The sequence below is a fragment of the Boleophthalmus pectinirostris genome, unplaced genomic scaffold (assembly GCF_026225935.1).
Source record: "Boleophthalmus pectinirostris isolate CB_2022bp ecotype Guang Dong unplaced genomic scaffold, ASM2622593v1 HiC_scaffold_3, whole genome shotgun sequence".
Taxonomy (NCBI): Eukaryota; Metazoa; Chordata; class Actinopteri; order Gobiiformes; family Gobiidae; genus Boleophthalmus; species Boleophthalmus pectinirostris.
The window spans coordinates 30,235,806-30,256,443 of NW_026571299.1; the positions used below are offsets into that span (position 1 = coordinate 30,235,806).

Here is a 20,638-nt window from a genome sequence, read left to right on the forward strand (position 1 = left end):
CTGCCATGATGCAGCAACAGCATTTCTAACCAGTGTTGATCACAGAACAAACAACAGGAAAAACACTTAGATGCAAGATACTGCCCACTCTATTCAATGCCCCTCATAGATCCAATGAAGAAATATGAGCACATAATTTGTGCTATTGTTTAGAATATACAGTATACTTTTATCATAGTATGTCCCCAGAGCTCTACGCCTTATCCTTAAGGCCGAATTATAGTTCTGCATCGACTCAAGGCATATTGCCGCCGTAGCCTTGTCACTATTGTTTTTGATTTATGGATCTGCGTCACCGCCACAACGCTAGGAGGCTAGGATTGTGTTCGTGCAGCAAAGCGGAGTAACAGAAATGAGGACATGAATATGTAAATGGTCGCATTTATAAAGCACTTTCAAGGCACTCTAAGTGATTTACATCAAGGAGCCACTCAACAACAACAGTATTATCTGCGGGAATCTTAACATGTACATGTCTCCTGTGTGAATGTATGTTCCGTTAACATGTCTGGTCCATATGGTACAATATCTCACCATATACCTTCTGCATATCTTCTCTTGTTCCCAGAATTCAGAAGCAGCAGAGGTGACCCGACCAGACTCCCACTCTTTAAGTCTCAATGGCCGATCAGAGCCACCCCAACCCCACAGAAAACCCAGCCTGACCTCCTCCACCTCTCACCGGGCCCCGTCTAAGTCTAGTGCCCCCCCCTCACACCCACAGGAACCGGCCTCAGAGGGAGGCCTGACCACCACCCTAGAGCACATCATAGGTCAGCTGGATATCCTCACCCAGGTAAGCAGCACAGCATGTACTCTTCTTTTATGACAAACTGCATGTACTGTACCAGGCCAGAGCCACCCACTCAGAACACACAACAAAAGCTTCCTTCCACTGCAGCCTACGGCCAGAGGTACGGTTCACGCTGAAAATCTGAGTTCAAATAACGTAATATGCCCACTGGTTAATACTGAATTCAACTGGCTGCTTAAACAGTGAAAGAACTTACAAATAGTATACAGTAGGTTCATAGTCCTTTAATTTTTAGTCGATTAATGAGTTGGTGGTGTGACCAAAATTGTATTAGAGTTATCTTATTTTTTAGTATCACAACCCTAGTATACAGATGGTGTAATTTGGCCAAAATTCTATAAAATATATTAAATTGAGGCTTTTATTTAACCTTAATTTTACCAGGTAAGTACTTTATACTCTCATTCAGAATCAGGGGAGGACTGGCCTGAGTAGAAGTCACATATTTGAGAAGAAGCATCACAATACTACGTTTATTTGACAAAATGATCAAACAACGGCAAAATCCTTAATTCACTTTATTCATGCCGTTTTTATTGACTTCAGCTTCTATTCTGTGACCAGCATTAATGCAAAACAAATGTGTCACATAAAAACTAATTCTAATTACATATATTGGTTCTATCATACAAAATGTACTACATTTTGGCCATGATAAAGGTCAAATGTGATTTTTTTTTGGCACTTTTGCAGTTCATTTTGTCATCAATATTTAACCTCAGTTACTTGAATATTCTTCTCAAATTATAAAAAAATTTTTTTGCCAATACCATTCATTTCTAATTCTAATCTTCTTTTAAAAGCCATTATAAAAATCCAATAAAGACAATTTCTCAACCCTTCACTGCCTAATATAGTACATGTCTGGCTGGAGTCAGGGTGCTACTGCTATTGTGGCCACAGAGTAAGGACAGAGTCAAGCAGAGATGCCCCCCACTGCCACCCCACCCACCCAGTGCCTCCCCTCTGCCCCCCCACAGAGCTCCCCCTCTCAGCTTGAGTGCTCTGTGAACGATGAAGGCCAGGCACGGTAGGAGTCCAGACTAAACCAGAACCGACACAACTAAAAATAGATTATCCAAGAGAAGAAGCAGAGAGCGCCACAAACCAACTAAACCATTTTCAAATCCGTTTTAGTGTACTTAAAGGTTTGAGGAGATACATTTGATGGTTGGTGCTTTGGATCATCTGGGAAAGGAAGTAGAGAAAGAAGCAGTTATTCAAAGTTGCAGCTGCCTGTTAAGCCTGACATTTTTTAAGAGCAATGGTATAAAAGAAAGTTACAGTTCTGAGTTTGCCTGTTCTCTCTGATGCCTTAAGTCCACCTCAAAACTATCAACAAACTTGTATGAACATTATTATCACAGATGTCTCCTAATTATTCACCAGGATGAGTATATATATGTGCTTCACAACTTTCAAAGGCCGGATCGATATTTGACCATCACTGTAAATAGATGCATACGGCGCTCTTATTCCAGTTTATACATTCACTTATATATTATGTATAACCATACTCGGGAAAACTAATATTGCTCAACTACACAGTAAAAAGAATACCCAAAACAAGGAAGTACACATATTTATTTACGTTAGGTTCTTTACTACAGGCTTCCAAAGAAAGGCTAAATATGAGGGAGTACAGGGCAATGCAATACATTTTAATGATTGTTTTATGAGTTATACAAAATGTGTGCCTGACCACTGTTCAAATCAAGAAGGGTCTGGAATCGGACAATAAGAGGGTGAAAATCCTACGTCTTGATTTGAGTATCCAATCATAATGTGTATAATGTGTCTCTCAAATATTGAAGACATCTCCTCTTGAAAATTCTCATATTGGTATTCTTGCTGCCTCGATTGTTGATTTTGCAAAAGTCTTTATGTTTTGTTTTTTTTTTCTCCTTTTTACATGGAAGGAGCTATGTTTGTTTTTGACACAAATGAAGCATGCGTCTCTGATTGGTTAATCCACCTGTCAATCATGCTCTCTGGAATTAGGGAGACAGGATATGTCTCCAGATCCACTGGCCTTTGTAAAGTTTTGTCAAAGCGTGTTTTGTCAAAGTGTGGCCAGATAACCAAAATGTCCAGTTATTTAAATCCAATCAGTGCAGGTGATTCTCTCTTGTCATAAAAATAATGCCAGGTTGTTCCTACCATATGCTTTTTAAGTTCTATTCAGTTAAATTATATCTTACAGCGTGAAGTCCTTTTGTTGCAGTTTGCTATCAAAACCACTTCTTGTTTCATCCATCATCAGAAAATCTGTAGTTTTAGGTTTCCTTTTTGTGCAAACCTGTATCTCTTAGATTACCACGTCCTCCAGAGTTTTGGCTAGCGCAGCAGCACTCCCTTTTCTTGTCCATTTCACAAGTCTTTTTGGGTTTTATTTTTCACTATTACAGCTCTTTGTAACTGTAATCCTTGAGACTGAGGAGAGACAATGAATTATTCAGCACAGACTGGAGCTGGCTCCCTCACTCTGCTGCGTTGGCTGATTTCACTCCCAACATTTCACTGCTTTGACTTTCTATCTTTCATGAAATGAGGATATACTGTACTATAGGGGTGTCAAAAGTATTGAAAATCAGATAATAGTATCGAAACTAGATGCTAATTTGAGCAGCTATCGATACTGTAAAAGTCATATTCACAGGTCAGAAATGAACCTGTCCTGAATAGCGTTACAATTATCTTGAGCTGTTTCAGAAGAAGTGTAAGACCACATAGAACAGTGTACGCCCATGGACCACAGAGACTAGATGGTTAAAGAAATGTTACATACAATTGTCTAAATAAAGAGTATTTTTAATTATTGTAAGATTTGGATTGAGTATTGAGTCTATTCCATAATATCAAATCGAGATTAAAATTTTAGTATCGTGACAACATTAGTGTACTATGCTTTGATCAAGGCCTTAAAAAACTAAATGATTTAAAAGTATACAAGAATTAACTGCAATAATTGATTGTAATAATTTGCTTTATAAATGTACAACTAAAGGCTGTGTTTACACTTGCGCACACCACATCAAAATTTGGACTAAAGCCGGACTAAAGCTGGGCTAAACCAGAATTAAACCAGTACTAAACTACATCAAGACTAAACTGAGCTCAAACCAGGACCAAACAAATCAGTGTGAACACAGCATAATTGAGCTCAGTTGGGCTGTGATTTTCGTGGGCACTGAAAAAGAATGACAAGATTGAATTTTCCAAGAAGTGGCAAATGAAAAAGAACCACACCATTGCATTTTTAAGGAGCCTTTCACTGTTATGGTTGTCAAAATATCTATACCCAGATACTAATCGATAGTATTGTGTCGCTGTGATGGCGACATGGAGGAGCGTCTCGAGCAGGGCACTGTCTGGTCCCTACTTGCAATGGCGCTCTGTCTGCAATTTAAGAGCCTAACAGGAAGTTATTTTTGATTTAATTGATACCAAAACTAGTATCTAAGCTACATTTGAAGGGTGAATATTACACAAAATCGACTCTTGTGAGCTTTAAGCCATGTTAGAATATTGTTACGTTATCGAAAACATATCTGGTGTTGTGCTTTGTTTCATTCACACATGTTTGAGTAATGGTTTATTTTTAGTCTGTCTATATCTCCAAAGCTCAAAATGCTCTGTTGATGTCATATAGTTGTAGTTAACAGCTACCTTTTAAGTTTAAAAAGCTGAGTTTAAAAACACAGTATAGCACTTTCTGTATTACCACATGACATCACAAGTTTATCTCAGTTTGAGAGAAGAACTTGTGTGTTAAAAATGTGTGAATGAAACAATCCACAAATCCAGATATGTTTTGATAAGGAAAAAAAGCATTATAACATAGATCAGAAAATAAAGTAATATGGGCCCTTTAAACTAGTTTACACTGAAGAAATGGGACAAAAATGATAATTGGACCTTTACTGAATAGTTTTTCAAATGATTATCAGAACTAGTATAAGGTCACACTGTGGTATTAAATAAACGACTATTATTTTGTGTTAGAAAAAAATGTGTTTTTAACAATCATCATGGTTTAATTTGGAATTTTACTCATCACTATTCAGTTATTAATCAAGTCATTGGAAGAGAAATCATCATGGTGAAAATGGGTAGTTGCTTTTTAAGTTTTTAACTTTTTGTATTTGTGGCTTCCTTGATTACTACAATGAATAATCAACACAAATTTGTACCACATTAACAGTCTTTCTTTTCCATCGCTCAATTATTTCTGATTAAACATTAAGCCTTACCATGAATGTACTTTATATTTGGATCCGGTCAAGCAGTAACAGAGGGAAACAGACAGATTTTTTACATTCAAATAGCTCTTATTCAGAAACTAGAGGGACTATTGAAATAAGTAAGGTATCAGAATGTAGGAAAGAGTTAACACTCCAACAGGGTAAAGTTAAACCTGTGATATTCTTTCAAGTTGTTGACAAAAAATTTAAAAAACTCATGTCGGTAACGGAGGGAATGAAATATGCAGCACTTTTTGGGCAATAAATCCAAACAGTGATAACTAGCGGTTCTCACTTACATATCCTTAACAAACTGGTTTGAATATTTGCTTCATATAGTTTTCTACCATATGGTACAAGATTAGGTTGAAAAACCTCTTACTTTTTGAATAATGAGATTTTTTATTAAGAAAGGTCATGGTAACGGAGGGAAAAGTAACGGAGGGAAAATTGTGCAAGCAAGTAGAAGGTGCATGATTTTACATCATTTGTCAGTTTTTTTCTTCTGAATACTTTAATATTACTTCAAAATGAAAGGTAACTATTTCTATAGAATATGTCAGTCCTTCCAAGCACATTTTTATCATTTTAAATAATTTTTTTCTGAAAAATCATGTACCTTCATCAACAGTTCAAAGATCGAATAACACAAGATATGATGAAATACATCCAATTTATTTACATGATTTGCAGGTCTTTGAAATTTGGGAAATATTTTTTGTTCCATGTTTCATACATGGTATGTTTAAAACGTATGTAACTTTATAACCAAAAATGGTACAGAAAAAAGGTAAACAGTTTCATAAACTAGAGTGCATATGCTATCTGTTGAATATACATTTTATTTCAGATGCATTAACTTGAATTTTTGGCCTTGCTGTATACTTCTGCTTGACCGAGCCCATTTGCCTTATATCCAAAAGAGCAGCCAAAATATGCAAGCTACTAAGTTCAGCAGCTCCTATACAAAAGAGTTTATCCTGGTATTTGTAACTGCTTTCCTCCAGCATTTTATCAGCCAACTTCAACAAAACACTTGTTATTTCAGTATTACAAATGTATGGTATGTGAGGGTCAGAAAAGATGTTAGACTGATAAAGACCAGACCACTTCTTAAAATATAAAGTACATTTTTGGGATCTCTTCTCAGATTTGATAGTATACTTTCTGTTTTGTATCCAGATTTCTACATTTCTACATTTGCTATAGTTTTCAAGATTAGGAAAGTGTCTAAAGTGTATTTGAGCAAAACCTGTCTTGCCCCAGTACAGATATATTGCACAAACAGCTCTTGAGGCCAAAATATGTCTGCTGCCTGTTGTCTGCATCTAATTATAAAGCATTTTATTGTCTGATAATCAGGAAGTGCGTGCTAGCATGTTAATTGTGAGCATTATTACCATCACAGCAAAACTCTGCTTTGGTCTCTGAGAATTGTGAAATCTACTTAAAAACTCATTGTGTTGAATAATTAGGATGCTTGGAATGCACAAGGCAAGTAAGGGATAACTTTGGACCACTGGAAACCATTTTAAAATGAATTGTTTTTCCAAGTTTTTAAGATACTGGAAATCAGGTACAGCACCTTTAAATATAATACTAAAGCAAATATGTGTACTTTTTCATTTCAAACTAATTTCTGTCCTAAAAACTTATGAAAGTATTTGTTTTTTAGATTTGACTGATAGCAAACTGACAATGAATTAATATTTCAGCAGTGATAAATGTATGTTATTTGTGGTCAGAACTGATGTAGACTGTAGAGGGAGAAACGCAGACTTGTTTTTGGACTTGCAAAGAAAAACAGGTTTCGTATCCAACCTGACCATCTGTTCCACAACATCTGTTAAGCACAAAACCACTTTGAGATTCCTCATGTCCTAGATCTACATCATTTAAAAAGAAATTGGAACTTATTCAGATCAAGAAGTCGTGATATGAATTAAGTAGAGAAAATTGCATTGTACAAAGTTTGACATTTGAATAAAGCGATTGCCTGTTAGTTATTTATTCTTTTTTTTTTTTTTTTTTTTTTTTTTTTTACAACATTTTACTCCCACCAGAAGCCGAAATTAAATACAAATTTATGTTATGACTTGTCAATTTTGTTTGTGTCAGCTTGTATCTTTTTTTTTAAAATCCCAGATCTAATGATTGACAGTGGTGTAGGTGGTGGAGCGGTTGACCTTGACTTATAACCATAGAGTTGGTGGTTCACTCCAAGTTGTTTGAGCTGTGCAGCTGTGGCCGGAGTATAGCTTATGTTTGTAGAGTGAATGAATAATGCAATATGTCATATCCTTCTCTTAACTCTAATTATGATAAATGCATTATATATACACTGCCAGTAAAAAGTTTGACTCACCCTCTCAGCCAGTGCTTTTTTCCCCCTATATGTTTAGCACCAGTCAAAAGTTTGGGTTTGTTTCTTTTTTCTTACTACTTTCTACCTCTGATATACATATAGAAGATGTCAAATATATCAAGTTAGAAGTATGGAATTATGTAGCAAAGAAAAAAAAATCGAAATAACTGCTAAATATTTCTCTTTAAAATTTTATAACCAAATAATCAAATTAGTCACCTTTTGCTTTGTTGAAAAAATATGTGTCGAGTTATTGACTTTTTTCTTTACTACATCATTTCATATATCTTGCTTCATATGTGGTGTCTTCTGTACGTATGTAAAATATAGAAAGTAGTAAGAAAAATAGATACAAAACAGTGAATGAGATGGTGTGTCCAAACCTTTGACTGATCGTTCATGTTTAAACTAGACTGATTCATTAGCCGGTTTCACTTCGTAGAAACCGTCTGAACTCGCAGCGTTAGAATTCGTTCGCTCAACGGTAGGCGGTTACTTTTTATCATTTAACCAATCGCTGCTATTTGGTCATGACGTACGTAATGTGCCGTTAACGGGGCTAACTGGTATATTAAACTTTTCCCAAATCCTGTAGAAAGAATTTCGCCTTGATGAAATTCACCAAACATTCTCTTTATTCTGGCTTTAAATCTTCGATCTCAGGAATCATTGTCAACACTGAATATATGGCTCTTCGCTGATTGGCTGGTGCCCCAACTTGCACTTCTGGGGTTTTTATGAACTGTCTAGTTGTCATGGTTCATGTTCTGTAGTTGTTGTTTTTGCTTATTTTAATGTATTTTTACCTGTAGTGTAGTGTGCGTTTGGTATTTTATTTTGACATTTATCCTGTCTGCTTGTAGCTTGAGTTTTACTTCCTGTGTGTTGATTGATTGCTCTGCCCTATTGTGTTACATCTGTGTCTGTGTGCTTATATACCCTGTGTTCTTCTCTGCCCTTGGTTTGTCCATTGTATTTGTATTTGTCAGTATCATGTCTGTTGTAGTTTCTGTTTTTGGATTTTTGGATTTGGTTTCTTCTGGGTTTTTTGGATTTGTTACATTAAAAAACTGAAGCAGTCCTGCATTCTGGGTCCTCCCTCTGTTTCTACTTGACACTAGTGTATCCTGATTCCTGACCTAGTTGCTGGAGAGAAATGAAATTGAGCGGAGGCACTAGGTGGCCCAGCCTGGCTATGTTTAGCACCAGTCAACAGTTTGGACACATTCTGATTCAGTGTTTTGTTCCTTTTTCTTAGTACGTTTTTACTTCATATATTTGATGTCTTCTGTATGTATGCCAAATGTAGAAAGTAGTAAACATAGAAAAGAACACTGAAGAAGAGGGTGAGTCCAAACTTTTGACTGGTTTTGTATCTGTCTGAGGGAGAGGACATATCAGACAGAAATAAGGCAGTGTCCCACTAGCACTTGGATGTCTGACAAAACATCTTCACTCTAATAAACTGTTAACAGAATTTCATTTTCTTTTGCTATGGAACCTACCTGGATGATGAGGCTTCACAGATATTTATTAAAACTATTCACTCAGGGCTTTAAAGGTCATTTTTTTCATGGGAGTGAGCTACTTGCACGTCTCCATGGAAATGCCACGCTTTTCCAGGAATGTTCCCCATTACTTTGTGTTTATTCAATAACAGGTACATGTTTTTACTACTCAAAAATACAAAACCTGTCTTGTCACTGTGAGCGGGATCGCTTCTCCACAGACCTGACCTCTGACTTGTCTTATTGGTGCCATTCTCCTTGTCTCCATAGTGATTTAAAGTTTAATGCCATACTATCCAACATTCAAAGCAATAATGTCTCTATGGACACAAGACAGTTGGGAACGCTTTACTAGAAAAGTTACGTTCTAAAAAAAATAATAATAATAGCACCATGGTTCTATGCAGCGCTTTTCAAGGTAACTCAGAAACGCTTTACAATACTTTAAGATGTTCCACCTTTAAAATGACATTAACAAGCACATAATCTCATATATTGTACCTGTCTGAACGGAGGTAATGACCTCAAGGCATTTTCCACTAGTTGGCATGCCCTTTGTTTGCCTGTCAGTCCGGGCCTCATACCAACGCTATGACACTTTGTAATGTAGCGTCTCGTAACATCCAGTATCGCCCGGGGGCATGGAGGGCGGATTGTCTTCAAAGAAAACCTCTATTTTTAGGAGACAAAGATTTAGTTTCTACTCCTCATGAAAAGTATAGGCCTGGATAGTATTGCACCCGTTATAGCTGTATCAAATTTGGAGATATTGATCTAGAAACTGTAGATGGGAGACAGAGGAGAGACACAGACAGAGGAAGAAGTCTTTCTTCTGTTGTGAATGGATCAGCAGGAGATGAAGATTTTCAAGTTGATGAACCAAGAATAAACTCCCACATGATTTTAAGCTCAGTGGTACACGCTGCATTTGTCTTCAAAAAGACTGGTAATTTGTGCAATTAAAAACTGTGTAAGAAACCGTGTAATTCTGAAGGTCTATTCTTTTTATCTGGTGCTAAAAATCAAGTTCAAAGTGTAAGATTTTGATTTAAAATGTTCAAATATTTAAAATCCCCAAATGTTCCCAGATACAAAGTAGCAATGTTTAGATCATAGACTGTATATAAATGGACATAACTAACACACTAGCCGCTGTGTTTCAGATAGGAAGTGACCATGGGTGCGCTTCCGGCTCCGTCGACTCGTAATTTGCTTGGTATTGAAAAAATGTTGCCTCTGTCTATCTAACTCCTGCTATCAGACTCCTCATTTTGGTCTTAAAATGTTCGCATCAACCCGCTCTACATGATCCTGGTCTTTCTGTTTCACTGTTTTATTCGTAAATTAAATCCTATGGAACTCGGCTCCAAATTTGCCCCTATAACTTCTAGCCTCATGAGCTTCATTTGACTGGAGCCAAACACTATGGGTGACGATACAAATCCTCTCTACATTTACATTGTCATAAATTAATGCTAGTGTAGCCTCTGCAGCTCATTGAGTGGTTTCACGTGTGGCATGGCCTGTCGACATATTGAGAATGACAAAAACTCACATGTTGTACATATACAGGTTAAGGCAATGGCAACCCAGGTTCAGACTGGGCCAGTAACTGTAGTACCTTTTTTAAATCAGTAGGAGCGCAGGCTACATACACTTTGTTGGTTATGGACTTTGACATATGGGATGTTTTCAGACAAGTAGGTCAAAGAAAACATGTAACACATAAAGATAAGAGATATGACGTATTGTGCAAGAAAGCATTAAGTTAGATTACATACAGTAAATAAAAATCATGTATATATTACAATTATGTGGGATGGGGCAAATGAGTGACTAACCAATCCATAGACAGCAGAGCAGAGAGTTCAAGTTCACTGCAGGCTCCTAAAGGCTCATGTAACAAGTTTATAATTAGTTTTTTGTAGACAAAAACAATCAATATTTGTGATCTTTTCCAGTATAGGATCATCAGTGTCCACTCGGGGTAGGATTTTATTTGTTTATCCATGAGCTTCAGAGTGATGAAACATTACCACAGTAGCAATTAAAAAATATATATATATCTATATATATATAATATATAATAACAAAAAAAATATATATATATATTTTTAGGGCAAGTTGATTTGATTGTTAATGTTATTAGGTTTTATTTTCAGATGAAGGGTTTTATTTTCACACCTGACAGTTTCGACTGCTCACTAGCGGTCTTCCTCAGAAGGGTGACTTGATTGTTGGGGGTGTTCTACATGTATATCTATGAAGGAATGTTCAGCAGTTACCACTGTGACCCAATGCACACATTAGCAAACACTCAAAAAAGTTTTAAGTCTGGAAACTTAAAAAAATACAAAATTGATTTAAATGACACATTTCAAGGAGCCTGTGATCAATACGAGCGTTCATGGGACTCTTTAGGTGTTTCATTTTCAACACAAAGGTGAAACTGAAACTGAAAACTATTACTAGCTTGTAACTGTGATCTTATGTGTAAGAGGTTTGTTTAACAGCACAAATCACTGTGTCTGTTTCTTTTTTCTTCAGACTGTGTCCAAATAAATCTCAGATTAAAGGTGAACTGTGGAAACTTTCATGGAGAGAATTTGTCACCTACTTGTGTCTGTGTCTGGAATATTCCACAGTACACCATTAAACATACCCATCCTGCATTCATTCAGTTAAAGTTGTTTGTATTACTCAGAAATACCTTAAAAAACACACATTCTTACTTTGCGTGTAGATCTAGTCTGTAACTTGATGGGGTCATATGCGTTTTTTATGGAAATAGACACATTTAATACCATATTGTGCAATAACATCTCCATGGAGACAAGCAGTGAGCGAACCCTCCTCCAGAAAAGTTACACCTTTAAAGTCTAACAGAGCGTAAAGAGCAGTGCCTCCAGTTAGCTTCACTCCCCCAGAGAATGTTGATACCAGCTGCAAAGTATCAATACAATATCTTTTTGCTTTGCCCATCCATCTCAGTTATCAGAATGCTAAACTTGATCCTTTTTTCCTTGTTACTAAAAGGTATATAACTGATCATAAGTGAGAAAGGCTCCCGCTTCCTTGGTCGTCATTCTTCAGGAACGGCCTTAGCATCTTGAACAGGCGATATGTTTAATGGGTTTGTTTGTGTCTTTGCCATCTGTCAGTCTCGTTCACACCTCTCCATCTCCCTCAGTCGTCTGGACATGTTTTGATACATTTAACTCCTCCACAGTCTCTAATCTCTTTGATTTCTCAGCCGGATCTGCGGGAGGGCGTGTGGTTGTTGTCATGGTCCTGTTGACATACCCTCCTCTGCTCCGGCCCAAACACACACACGCTTTATTTGGCCACGGAGCGCTTTTGTGTTGCCAAGCACTGCCTCAGAGATGTGCCCACTGTCAGGTGTTACCACGCAACCTTCAGACAGGGAAGTATTTCAGAAAAGACTGTTTTATGTAGCGGGCCTCTCACCATATTTACTATTTTGACTCATCGTTCAATAGGGATGTAATGGTACTCTCTCTAAGATTTAAATGTTGTTCACTATATAAAAGATGGAACAATCGTTTTTTGGGATCAGTATTTATCGAGTGTACATTTTCTTTGCATTACTTTGACATTTGTGGCTGTTTTTGGCAAAATATTTGAGACTTAGAAGGCTGAATGATGAACTTGTATGACTCATTACAGATGCACATAAACTACTAGTGTGCTTACAAAGGTATTGTACATTTAGAATTGTTTTTGTATCTTAAATCTGCTTTTGCATTTTTGTGTCAGTGACATAAAAACACGCATCACGATTTTTTGACTTCCGGTCATTGTGCAATGCATACTGGGAAGGATTTTCCGAAAAAGTGAGCATCAAACCGGCATGTTTCATTTCACTGTGGGATGTGTCTATTGACAAAGCCAGTCTTTTCTAGTCTTTTGAACCATATCACTTTTGTTTCTGGTTCTGATATTGTCATATTTTAGTTTTGAGATTCAGGCATCATAACTGTGTGTTTGTTGGATGTCCTAACAGCGGAAAACGGCTCGAGAAATTTGTTTGTGAACTCCATAAATGCAAAAGGGAATCGGATCTGTGTGACTGCAAACCTCTGTTTCCCTTCCCAACGGAATTGAAAAATGGAGAAAGGTGAAGGCGATGGGCATTATTGATCCACAGGAAGGACCCAAAAGGAAACCTTTGACTGCCTAAGAAATCATCCCGGGTTTGCAGCGAACATTTTGTATGTGGAGCATCATCAAAGCGGGATCCCGTTTGTTAAGTGAGAGGTACAAAAGACAAACAGGCCGAGCTTGCACTTTGTTGTTCTTGTGGCTTTACAGCAACATCACGTCTTAGTCGCTTTGCAGTGGAAGGTGTTTCTTAGCGAACAGCTGGTGCCTTTTGCTTTGGCGTTGACTTTTTAAATTCATAACCAAGGTTGAGCGCTCCATATACAAAATGTTCGCTGCAAACACGGGATGATTTCTTAGGCAGCCAAAGGTTTCCTTTTTGGTCCTTCCTGTGTATCAGTACTGCCCATCGCCTTTGCCTTTCTCTATTTTTCAATTCCGTTGGGAAGGGAAACAGTTTGAACGGAGGTTTGCAGTCACACAGATCTGATTCCCCTTTGCATTTATGGAGTTCGCAAACTTCCGAAGCCTGTTTCTCGAGCCATTTTCCGCTGTTAGGACATCCAACAACCACACAATTACGATGTCCGAATCCCAAAACTAAAATATGACAATATCAGAACCAGAAACAAAAGCGGTATGGTTTAAAAGATTTGAAAAGATCGGCTTGTCAATAGACGCATGCCACTGGGAAATCAAACATGGAGGTTTGATGCTCACTTTTTTGGAAAATCCTTCCCATTATGCATTTCACAATGATTGAAAAGTCCGAAATTCGTGATGCATGTATTAGTTTCAATATTATCATCTATAATTTCTTCAGTTTAATTTCAACTTTCAATTTCAATTTATTGTGCTTCAAAATTTGTTATCGGGACAGGCCTAGACTCATTCTTCAATAAATGAGAGAGGGAACAATTATTCTCAGGGGTCAGTATTTATCATGGGTACTTTTTCTTTGTACTAACTGAGAACTTTTTGTTATATTTACATACTATGATAAGATTTGAGGTGTAGAGGGTTGAATAAGCTTCTATGACTCATTAAGTGTTTTATTTACATTTTTGAGGGAAATCCTGCTTTAGGGCTATTGCATCAGTAGCATTATATTTTTTCTTCTGCAATATATGGCTCTTCAAAATCTGTTATTGTGACAGGCCGGGCTATATGACAAAGAAAATGTATCACTATTGTTTTCCTCATATTGTTTGATTACAATTTCTAATATTTTTTTATAACTAAACTAATAAAAATGGCTTTCAGTATTCATTTCCTGAACATAAAGAAGACCACCTTAATTGTTGCCATTTATCTATAGTCAGTTTTTTCTGCCAAAGTCTGACAGAAGATTGGCTGTGGACCTCCTAATAAAAACACCCCAACTAATCCTTCATGGTTTTGTAGCAGCCAACACAAAATGATTAAATCTCAGTTTTGATTAAACTTTGATTAATTGCACAGTCTTAGTTTCATGGTGTTGTTTTATCTTGTTGAACTATAAGGGCGGTGATATTGGGAAAATACGTGACCATTCTCTTAACTGTCCTATCTGCTTCTTCTGAGGGCTCACGCTTCATCGTGATTGGTTAATGCTCACAGAGGAAAGTGAGGAATAACTTTGGACCACTGCAAATCAACGTGGTCTGTTTTTCACATTTTTAAAACAGTAAAAAATAGGTGATGCCTTTAAATAACACATTTTTGCAAGTCATTAAATTCTATTATTGAATTATGATTGTTGCATCAAAGTGGGAATAGAGTATCAAACCTTTTACAAATCAAATTTAAGTTTCAAATTTTGGCATCATGACAACTCTACTTTCCACTGTATGCGTCATGGCGGCAGCTCTTTAGCTCTACAAATACTCGAGAAAAGATCAAACTCCAAGAGCCATTTCCTGAGCGGCTCCTTGATCTTCATTCCTCCTCCTCCTCTTCTCCGAGCACAGATTGCACACTTCTCCTCAATTGCACATGACAGAAACACCACCAAAAAACTGCCACTGAGCAGAAAACTCTGTTGTGATCTCGCCTGCTGCCCACTCACACCAGCAGCTCTTTGTATCCACAGCATTCAACTCGAAATGTTTTTATTCAACTGTGCACGACACAGGAAGACACAACGCCGGTGCTTACACTCACTTTATCACTCAGATTGTCGATAGGGATGGATTTGATCATCATTTCCCAGTATGATATTAAGACGGTCACATTTCCAAGTGCGATATATTGTTATATCACAAAATAACTTTTATAAATGTATGATATCCAGTGAAGAGAAGAATACATAAAAAATATAAAGATGCAATAACATAGTATTAAAAACAGCTTTATATTTGTTTCATCATTTGTATTTCCTATCACTAAAAGGAGAAGGAAAAACAGGCATTTATTTATTTTTATTTTATTTATTTTTTTATTCAGTTTGAAGCCTCACTTGTATGGTCAAGTAATGCAATGTATTCCTCTGATTTTAGAAAAGCAACCTCATTCTGCATTACACCAAATAAAAAAGTAACCGGGAAAAAAAATTAGAATTAGTATTCACAGTACACATTCTCAGCACATGCACTGAGTTACTTCTCAACACTGATAATGATGATGATGATATTGTTACTTATTCAACCCTCTACAAATCAAATGTTATGGTACTATCAAAAATAGCACCCCCACTTGTACAAAGACAATCTTCACACAGTAATTGTTGTATTGTCCCAGCTTTCATTGAAGGATAAGTCTTAATATAGTAATTATCGTAACAGGTGTAGAGCTGTTTCAGTATTATCCATTATGAATACATTTACATGGTCAGTGAAATCAGATAACTAGAGTAACCACACAACCCGATCTGATCTGATTTACATGCACAAAATCATCTGTTTATACATGAATCACCTGAGAAATATAGGGCTGTGTGCCTTTAGTCAACTAATCATTTTATTTAGATCATACAGATTTATACAAGGCAAAGCAGAAAGGAGATGACCGAGCTGAAGATTTGGCATTTTGTGATATTTGTATGTAAAAAGGCAGATTGAACTCATGAAGTTTAATCTGTCTTTTTAGAAATGCATGTTTTCCTACTTTTCCTGCATAAACAAATATTTATGCAGATAAAAGTAGGACACAATGTAACTTTGGGAGCGCAGTTTGGGACAAGTACAGAGATATGTACGTTTTTGCCACACCCCCTTTTTAGTCACATAAACGAATGGGAAAACACTTGGACTACAGTGCTAGGGTATTTGAAAAACAAACAAAAAGTACAATGAATATTTAAATGGTTACTTTAATCTTGAACATTTTCTCTTTCATTTTTTTCTTTGTAGTTTTGTTTTCCCCATGCTGCTGTATCAAAACAATACAATTTAGTCAGAAAACATAAAAAAGTAGACAAGAAATTATAGATAAAAGAAAATATTTTGAGAAAGAAAATGGTATTAGTTATTTGGACATGTGAAGTAGAATTATGAAAACATGTACAGTGCTCATACTTAATTTTACTTGATTTTTGTACACACTTGGTCATCTTAAGAAACTTTTTTTTTTTAAAGTCATTTTAAGGCATGTACATTTTTGCACTTACTGTGTCAAAGTATTTTCAAATATTGTATTAATATTATTCTCACATATTACATTTTTGCCTCATATCGCTCAGCCTTACCCCAGAACACCCATAACGCCAGTCTAACAGAGCTCTTGTGGTCATTACTGTCACTCTGACACTACACAGACTCCTCACATATGCTCCTCTGGCCTGAGTCTCTCCCTCATGAACAAAGACTGCACAATATATTCCCATTTATCTCAGCATCAGCACTACTTCAAGACCACTTCACTGGGAAAATCCTGTACGAGGTTTACATGAGATAGGTCCTGGCTTTTTGCGTGTTAAAGTAATGGTTCAAATAAATCACTGAATTTAATTAGGAAAAGACTGGTTTTGTTGTGGTGTTTGCCAGGGATCCAGAACACACACTTCTCTAATACTGTACCAAGATGAGAGTCTGGTCACTGGTGAATCTCCCCAAATGGAGCTCAACAGTGACGGCCCACCTCTTCAGGACCCAGAAGTATATTTCTCACTCATTTCTCCCATAGACTTACATATATTCTAGACTTTTATATATAAGACTTCTATTTTGACTTCTTCTCTTCTTCTCTTTAGAGTTCTTGTAAAAAGTAGCTGTTAATTTGAAAACTACCGCTTCATGAGATCACAAGGTGGAGTGTTTTAGGCAGAATTCTTCTTTCAATCTGCAGGGTTTGTGTGAATGAAACAAAACACAACTGACACTTGAGCTTTGGAAATGTGTACACTAAAAATAAAGGATTACTCAAACATGTGTGAATGAAACAAAGCACCGCTCCAGATCTGTTTTTGAAGAGGTAACTGCATAATAACATAGCTTAAAGCTCACAAGAGTCAATTTTGTGTAATATAGGACCTTTTAATATTAGTATGCTGATCTATTGTGTTATGGCTTCATTCTTCCATGTTTGTCTTTTTCTATATATTCAACTTTCTTCTGTCTTTGTTTCATTTCAGACAGTTTCGATCCTGGAGCAGCGCCTCACTCTGACAGAGGACAAACTGAAGGAGTGTTTGGAAAACCAGATGGAGCTGAGCACCCTGCTGCAGAGGAGAAACCAGGAGTGAAACTTTACACTTTAACACAGGGAGGTGCTCCCCCAAAACACACAATTTTACTGTAATGTACCGTCTGTGTGCGTGTGTCACTCTACAAAAAAGGCTCACCTCAACTGCTCTTAGAATGCATCAATCAAGCAAATTGACTACATGGAAATATAGTGTTTCCTGTTGAAGAGACTACTGAGACTATAGAGTCGAGGTGACCAGACTCTTTCCTTTCATTTGTTGAACAATATACTAGTAGATGTAAGAGCGAAATGCCATAAATGTGAAAACCTTTAAGGCATAATCTATGTAAATTAATTAAATGGAAGCTATTTCGGAGGACAGACCAGTGTCTCTGTATTACAGTTTGATCACATGGAAACTATTCAGTGTTGCCTATCAAAGGTTTCAACTAGACAGCCAGTTTTTTCCTTCCTAGGTTGAACAAAATGGTTGTTATATGAATACAAGAGCCAAATTCCACTGTTTTGCATGAGTGAACAATAAAAATGGAGGGACAGGAGGAGGAGGACAGACTACTTAGGCTTTGCTTGCTACTCAATTTGATTCAAAGTAAATATCACATACAAACCTTAGCACTTCCTCAAATCAAAGAAAATATGCACTATGTAACTTTTTCTGGTTGAGGTTTGCCACCTGCTTGTCCCTGTGGGATGTTATTGATTGTTATTGATGTTCCACAGTATAGCATGGAACATATTTCCATGGAGACAAGCAGGTGGTGCCACCAGTCCAAGTTTCATGTTGAATATGTGGAGAAGTTAGACCTTTTTCAAAGTATTGTTGGCAATAAATGCATTTGTAATTGAATTAAATTAGCTTAATTCCATACTGTGGAACATTCCAGGCAAAGCTATAACATTTCCATGGTAGTGGACCCCCTATGTGAAAAGTTGTGCCTACAGTTTTGGAGATTCAGTAACATGGGTTTCACCTTCCTCTTATATGGTACCATTTTTAAGTATGACGGCCCATTCAAAAGATATAATATTGTTAAATTAGGTGTTATAGCAATTTTCATCATTCTGAAACCCGTAGATGGAATTTTATATATTTTTGACATTTTTTCTGTCTTGAAATGCACCAACTTTGAGCAGAAACGGCATTAAGCCTGATGTATCCCAACCACACAAACAAATGTAATGATAAAGAGATGTTCTCATATTGACCTAGGTCAGACTTTATGTTTTAGATGTTTGCTTCTTCCCCTGGTCTGCTCTCACCTGAAAAGCCTTATAATGGTGCATGTTTCAGTGCTTCTTTAGTCCAGGAGGCGGCACACACCTGTAGAAGCCGTTAGCTTGGTGCTGAGAGAGCAGTCTCAGGTTTGTGCTGACGAAGGAGCGGCTGCTGTTTATCACTGTAGCTCTGCGTTTTTGTGAGTGCTAATAGAGACACATGCAAAAGTAAAACACATTTGAGTTTGAATCTGCATTTCTGTATGAGAGATGCACATTAAAGTGGGGGTATTACACAAAATCTAGATTTTTGAGCTTTCTACTGTTATAACTATTCCTCATCAAAAACATGCCTGAAGAGGTTTGATCTGTCATTCATACATGTTTGAGTAATCTAGTGATCTCTCCTGGGCCCTCTTTGAGCCCTCTTTATGGTCTGTCCAATGTTCAGCCCACAAGCCGACGTCACCCATGCTCCCACAGGGCAGTTTCCATAAATATACAAAAGCAGGATACAAAACAATACGCTACATTTATTGTTTGCAAAGCTATAAAAGGTAACATGGTGATCTAAAAATATTCTAATACCCCATAGAAATGCAATACCCCCTTTTTAAGAAGAAACTCTCAAATTTTGTATGCTAGTCCTACATAATTCAGTCATTTCTTATCATCAGTGATAAACTTAGATATTTTGAATTGAGAGGTCTACAGTGAGTCTTGTGTCAGTAAAACATGTGGCTTGGTTCAGACTTTGAAAGAAGAATACTGACCAAGTTTTCCTGTGTAGTTTCTGTTCAGGAAATAAATACTGAAAATCGACTGTTATGGATTATGCATTTTGGAAGGAGTACCTATAGGTCAGGAGTGCCTAGTCTAGTTTAGTTTTGTTCTAAGTTATGATTTTCCTTTCCACACCAAATGTTTTTTTATTTAATTAGCACTGAGACTGTAATTATTTTTTGTGAAGAGAGAATAATCCTTTATACCTTTTTCTCTCAAAGAGGCATGTTTCAGCCTTATAACTTATCTTCAAAACTTGTACTTGAACTGGTGAACTCCAGAAATGAAGTAGTCTATTTTAAGTGCCTGTTCTTATCCCTACATGTTTTTTACTCTTTCCTTAATAAAAAAATAAAAAAAAAGTTCCATTCTCTTGGACCATTTACTCTTGTTTAACCTAGACACAGAAAAGGGAGGGTGAAAGAAACGTGAGAATAAGAGAGAGGGAAAAGAAGCGAGGGCTGGGGGGGGTGAGAAAGACAGAGTGAAAGAGAGGAGGTGGGGTGAGATACTGGCCCTGTCCTGGCTTTACGTCCCTCAGAGGAGGCGTTCAGATCGTGTACAGTTCAGTCGTTCATAATTCACTCAGAGGAGGATTCTTACTTTGACATGAGCTCACATTTAGATCGATCACCAAAACAAAGTCAGAAGAAAAGGCCCATGATTTAAAGGACCCATATGATGCTGTTTTCTGATCTATGTTATAGTGTTGTTTCCTCATCAAAAACAGACCTGGAGTTTTGTTTTGTTTCATTCACACACAAACTCTGCATATTAAGGCTGAGTTCTTTTCTCAAACTGGAATCACTCTGTTCCACTTTGTAATGTCATGTGGTAATACAGGAAGTGCTCTATTGTGTTCTCAAACTCCACATCTACACTACAATCATTTTAATAATTTCAGCCCTGGAACTGCCAGTCTCTTCTAATCAAAAGGTAAAAGGAGCTGTTTACTTGAAAACTA

At 36.9% G+C, this 20,638-nt stretch overlaps 1 protein-coding gene across 1 annotated transcript in view; it reads left to right on the top strand.

The window, feature by feature from the left end:
* The window catches only part of poc1a (POC1 centriolar protein A), a 42,339-nt gene extending 22,353 nt beyond the window's left edge, over positions 1-19,986 (top strand). The window contains exons 10-11 of the mRNA XM_020933863.2: positions 569-796; positions 17,603-19,986. Of these exons, the coding sequence (XP_020789522.2) occupies positions 569-796; positions 17,603-17,713 (339 nt within the window). The 3' untranslated portion in view covers positions 17,714-19,986. The remainder of the gene's footprint in view (positions 1-568; positions 797-17,602) is intronic.
* Positions 19,987-20,638: the final 652 nt, after the last annotated feature.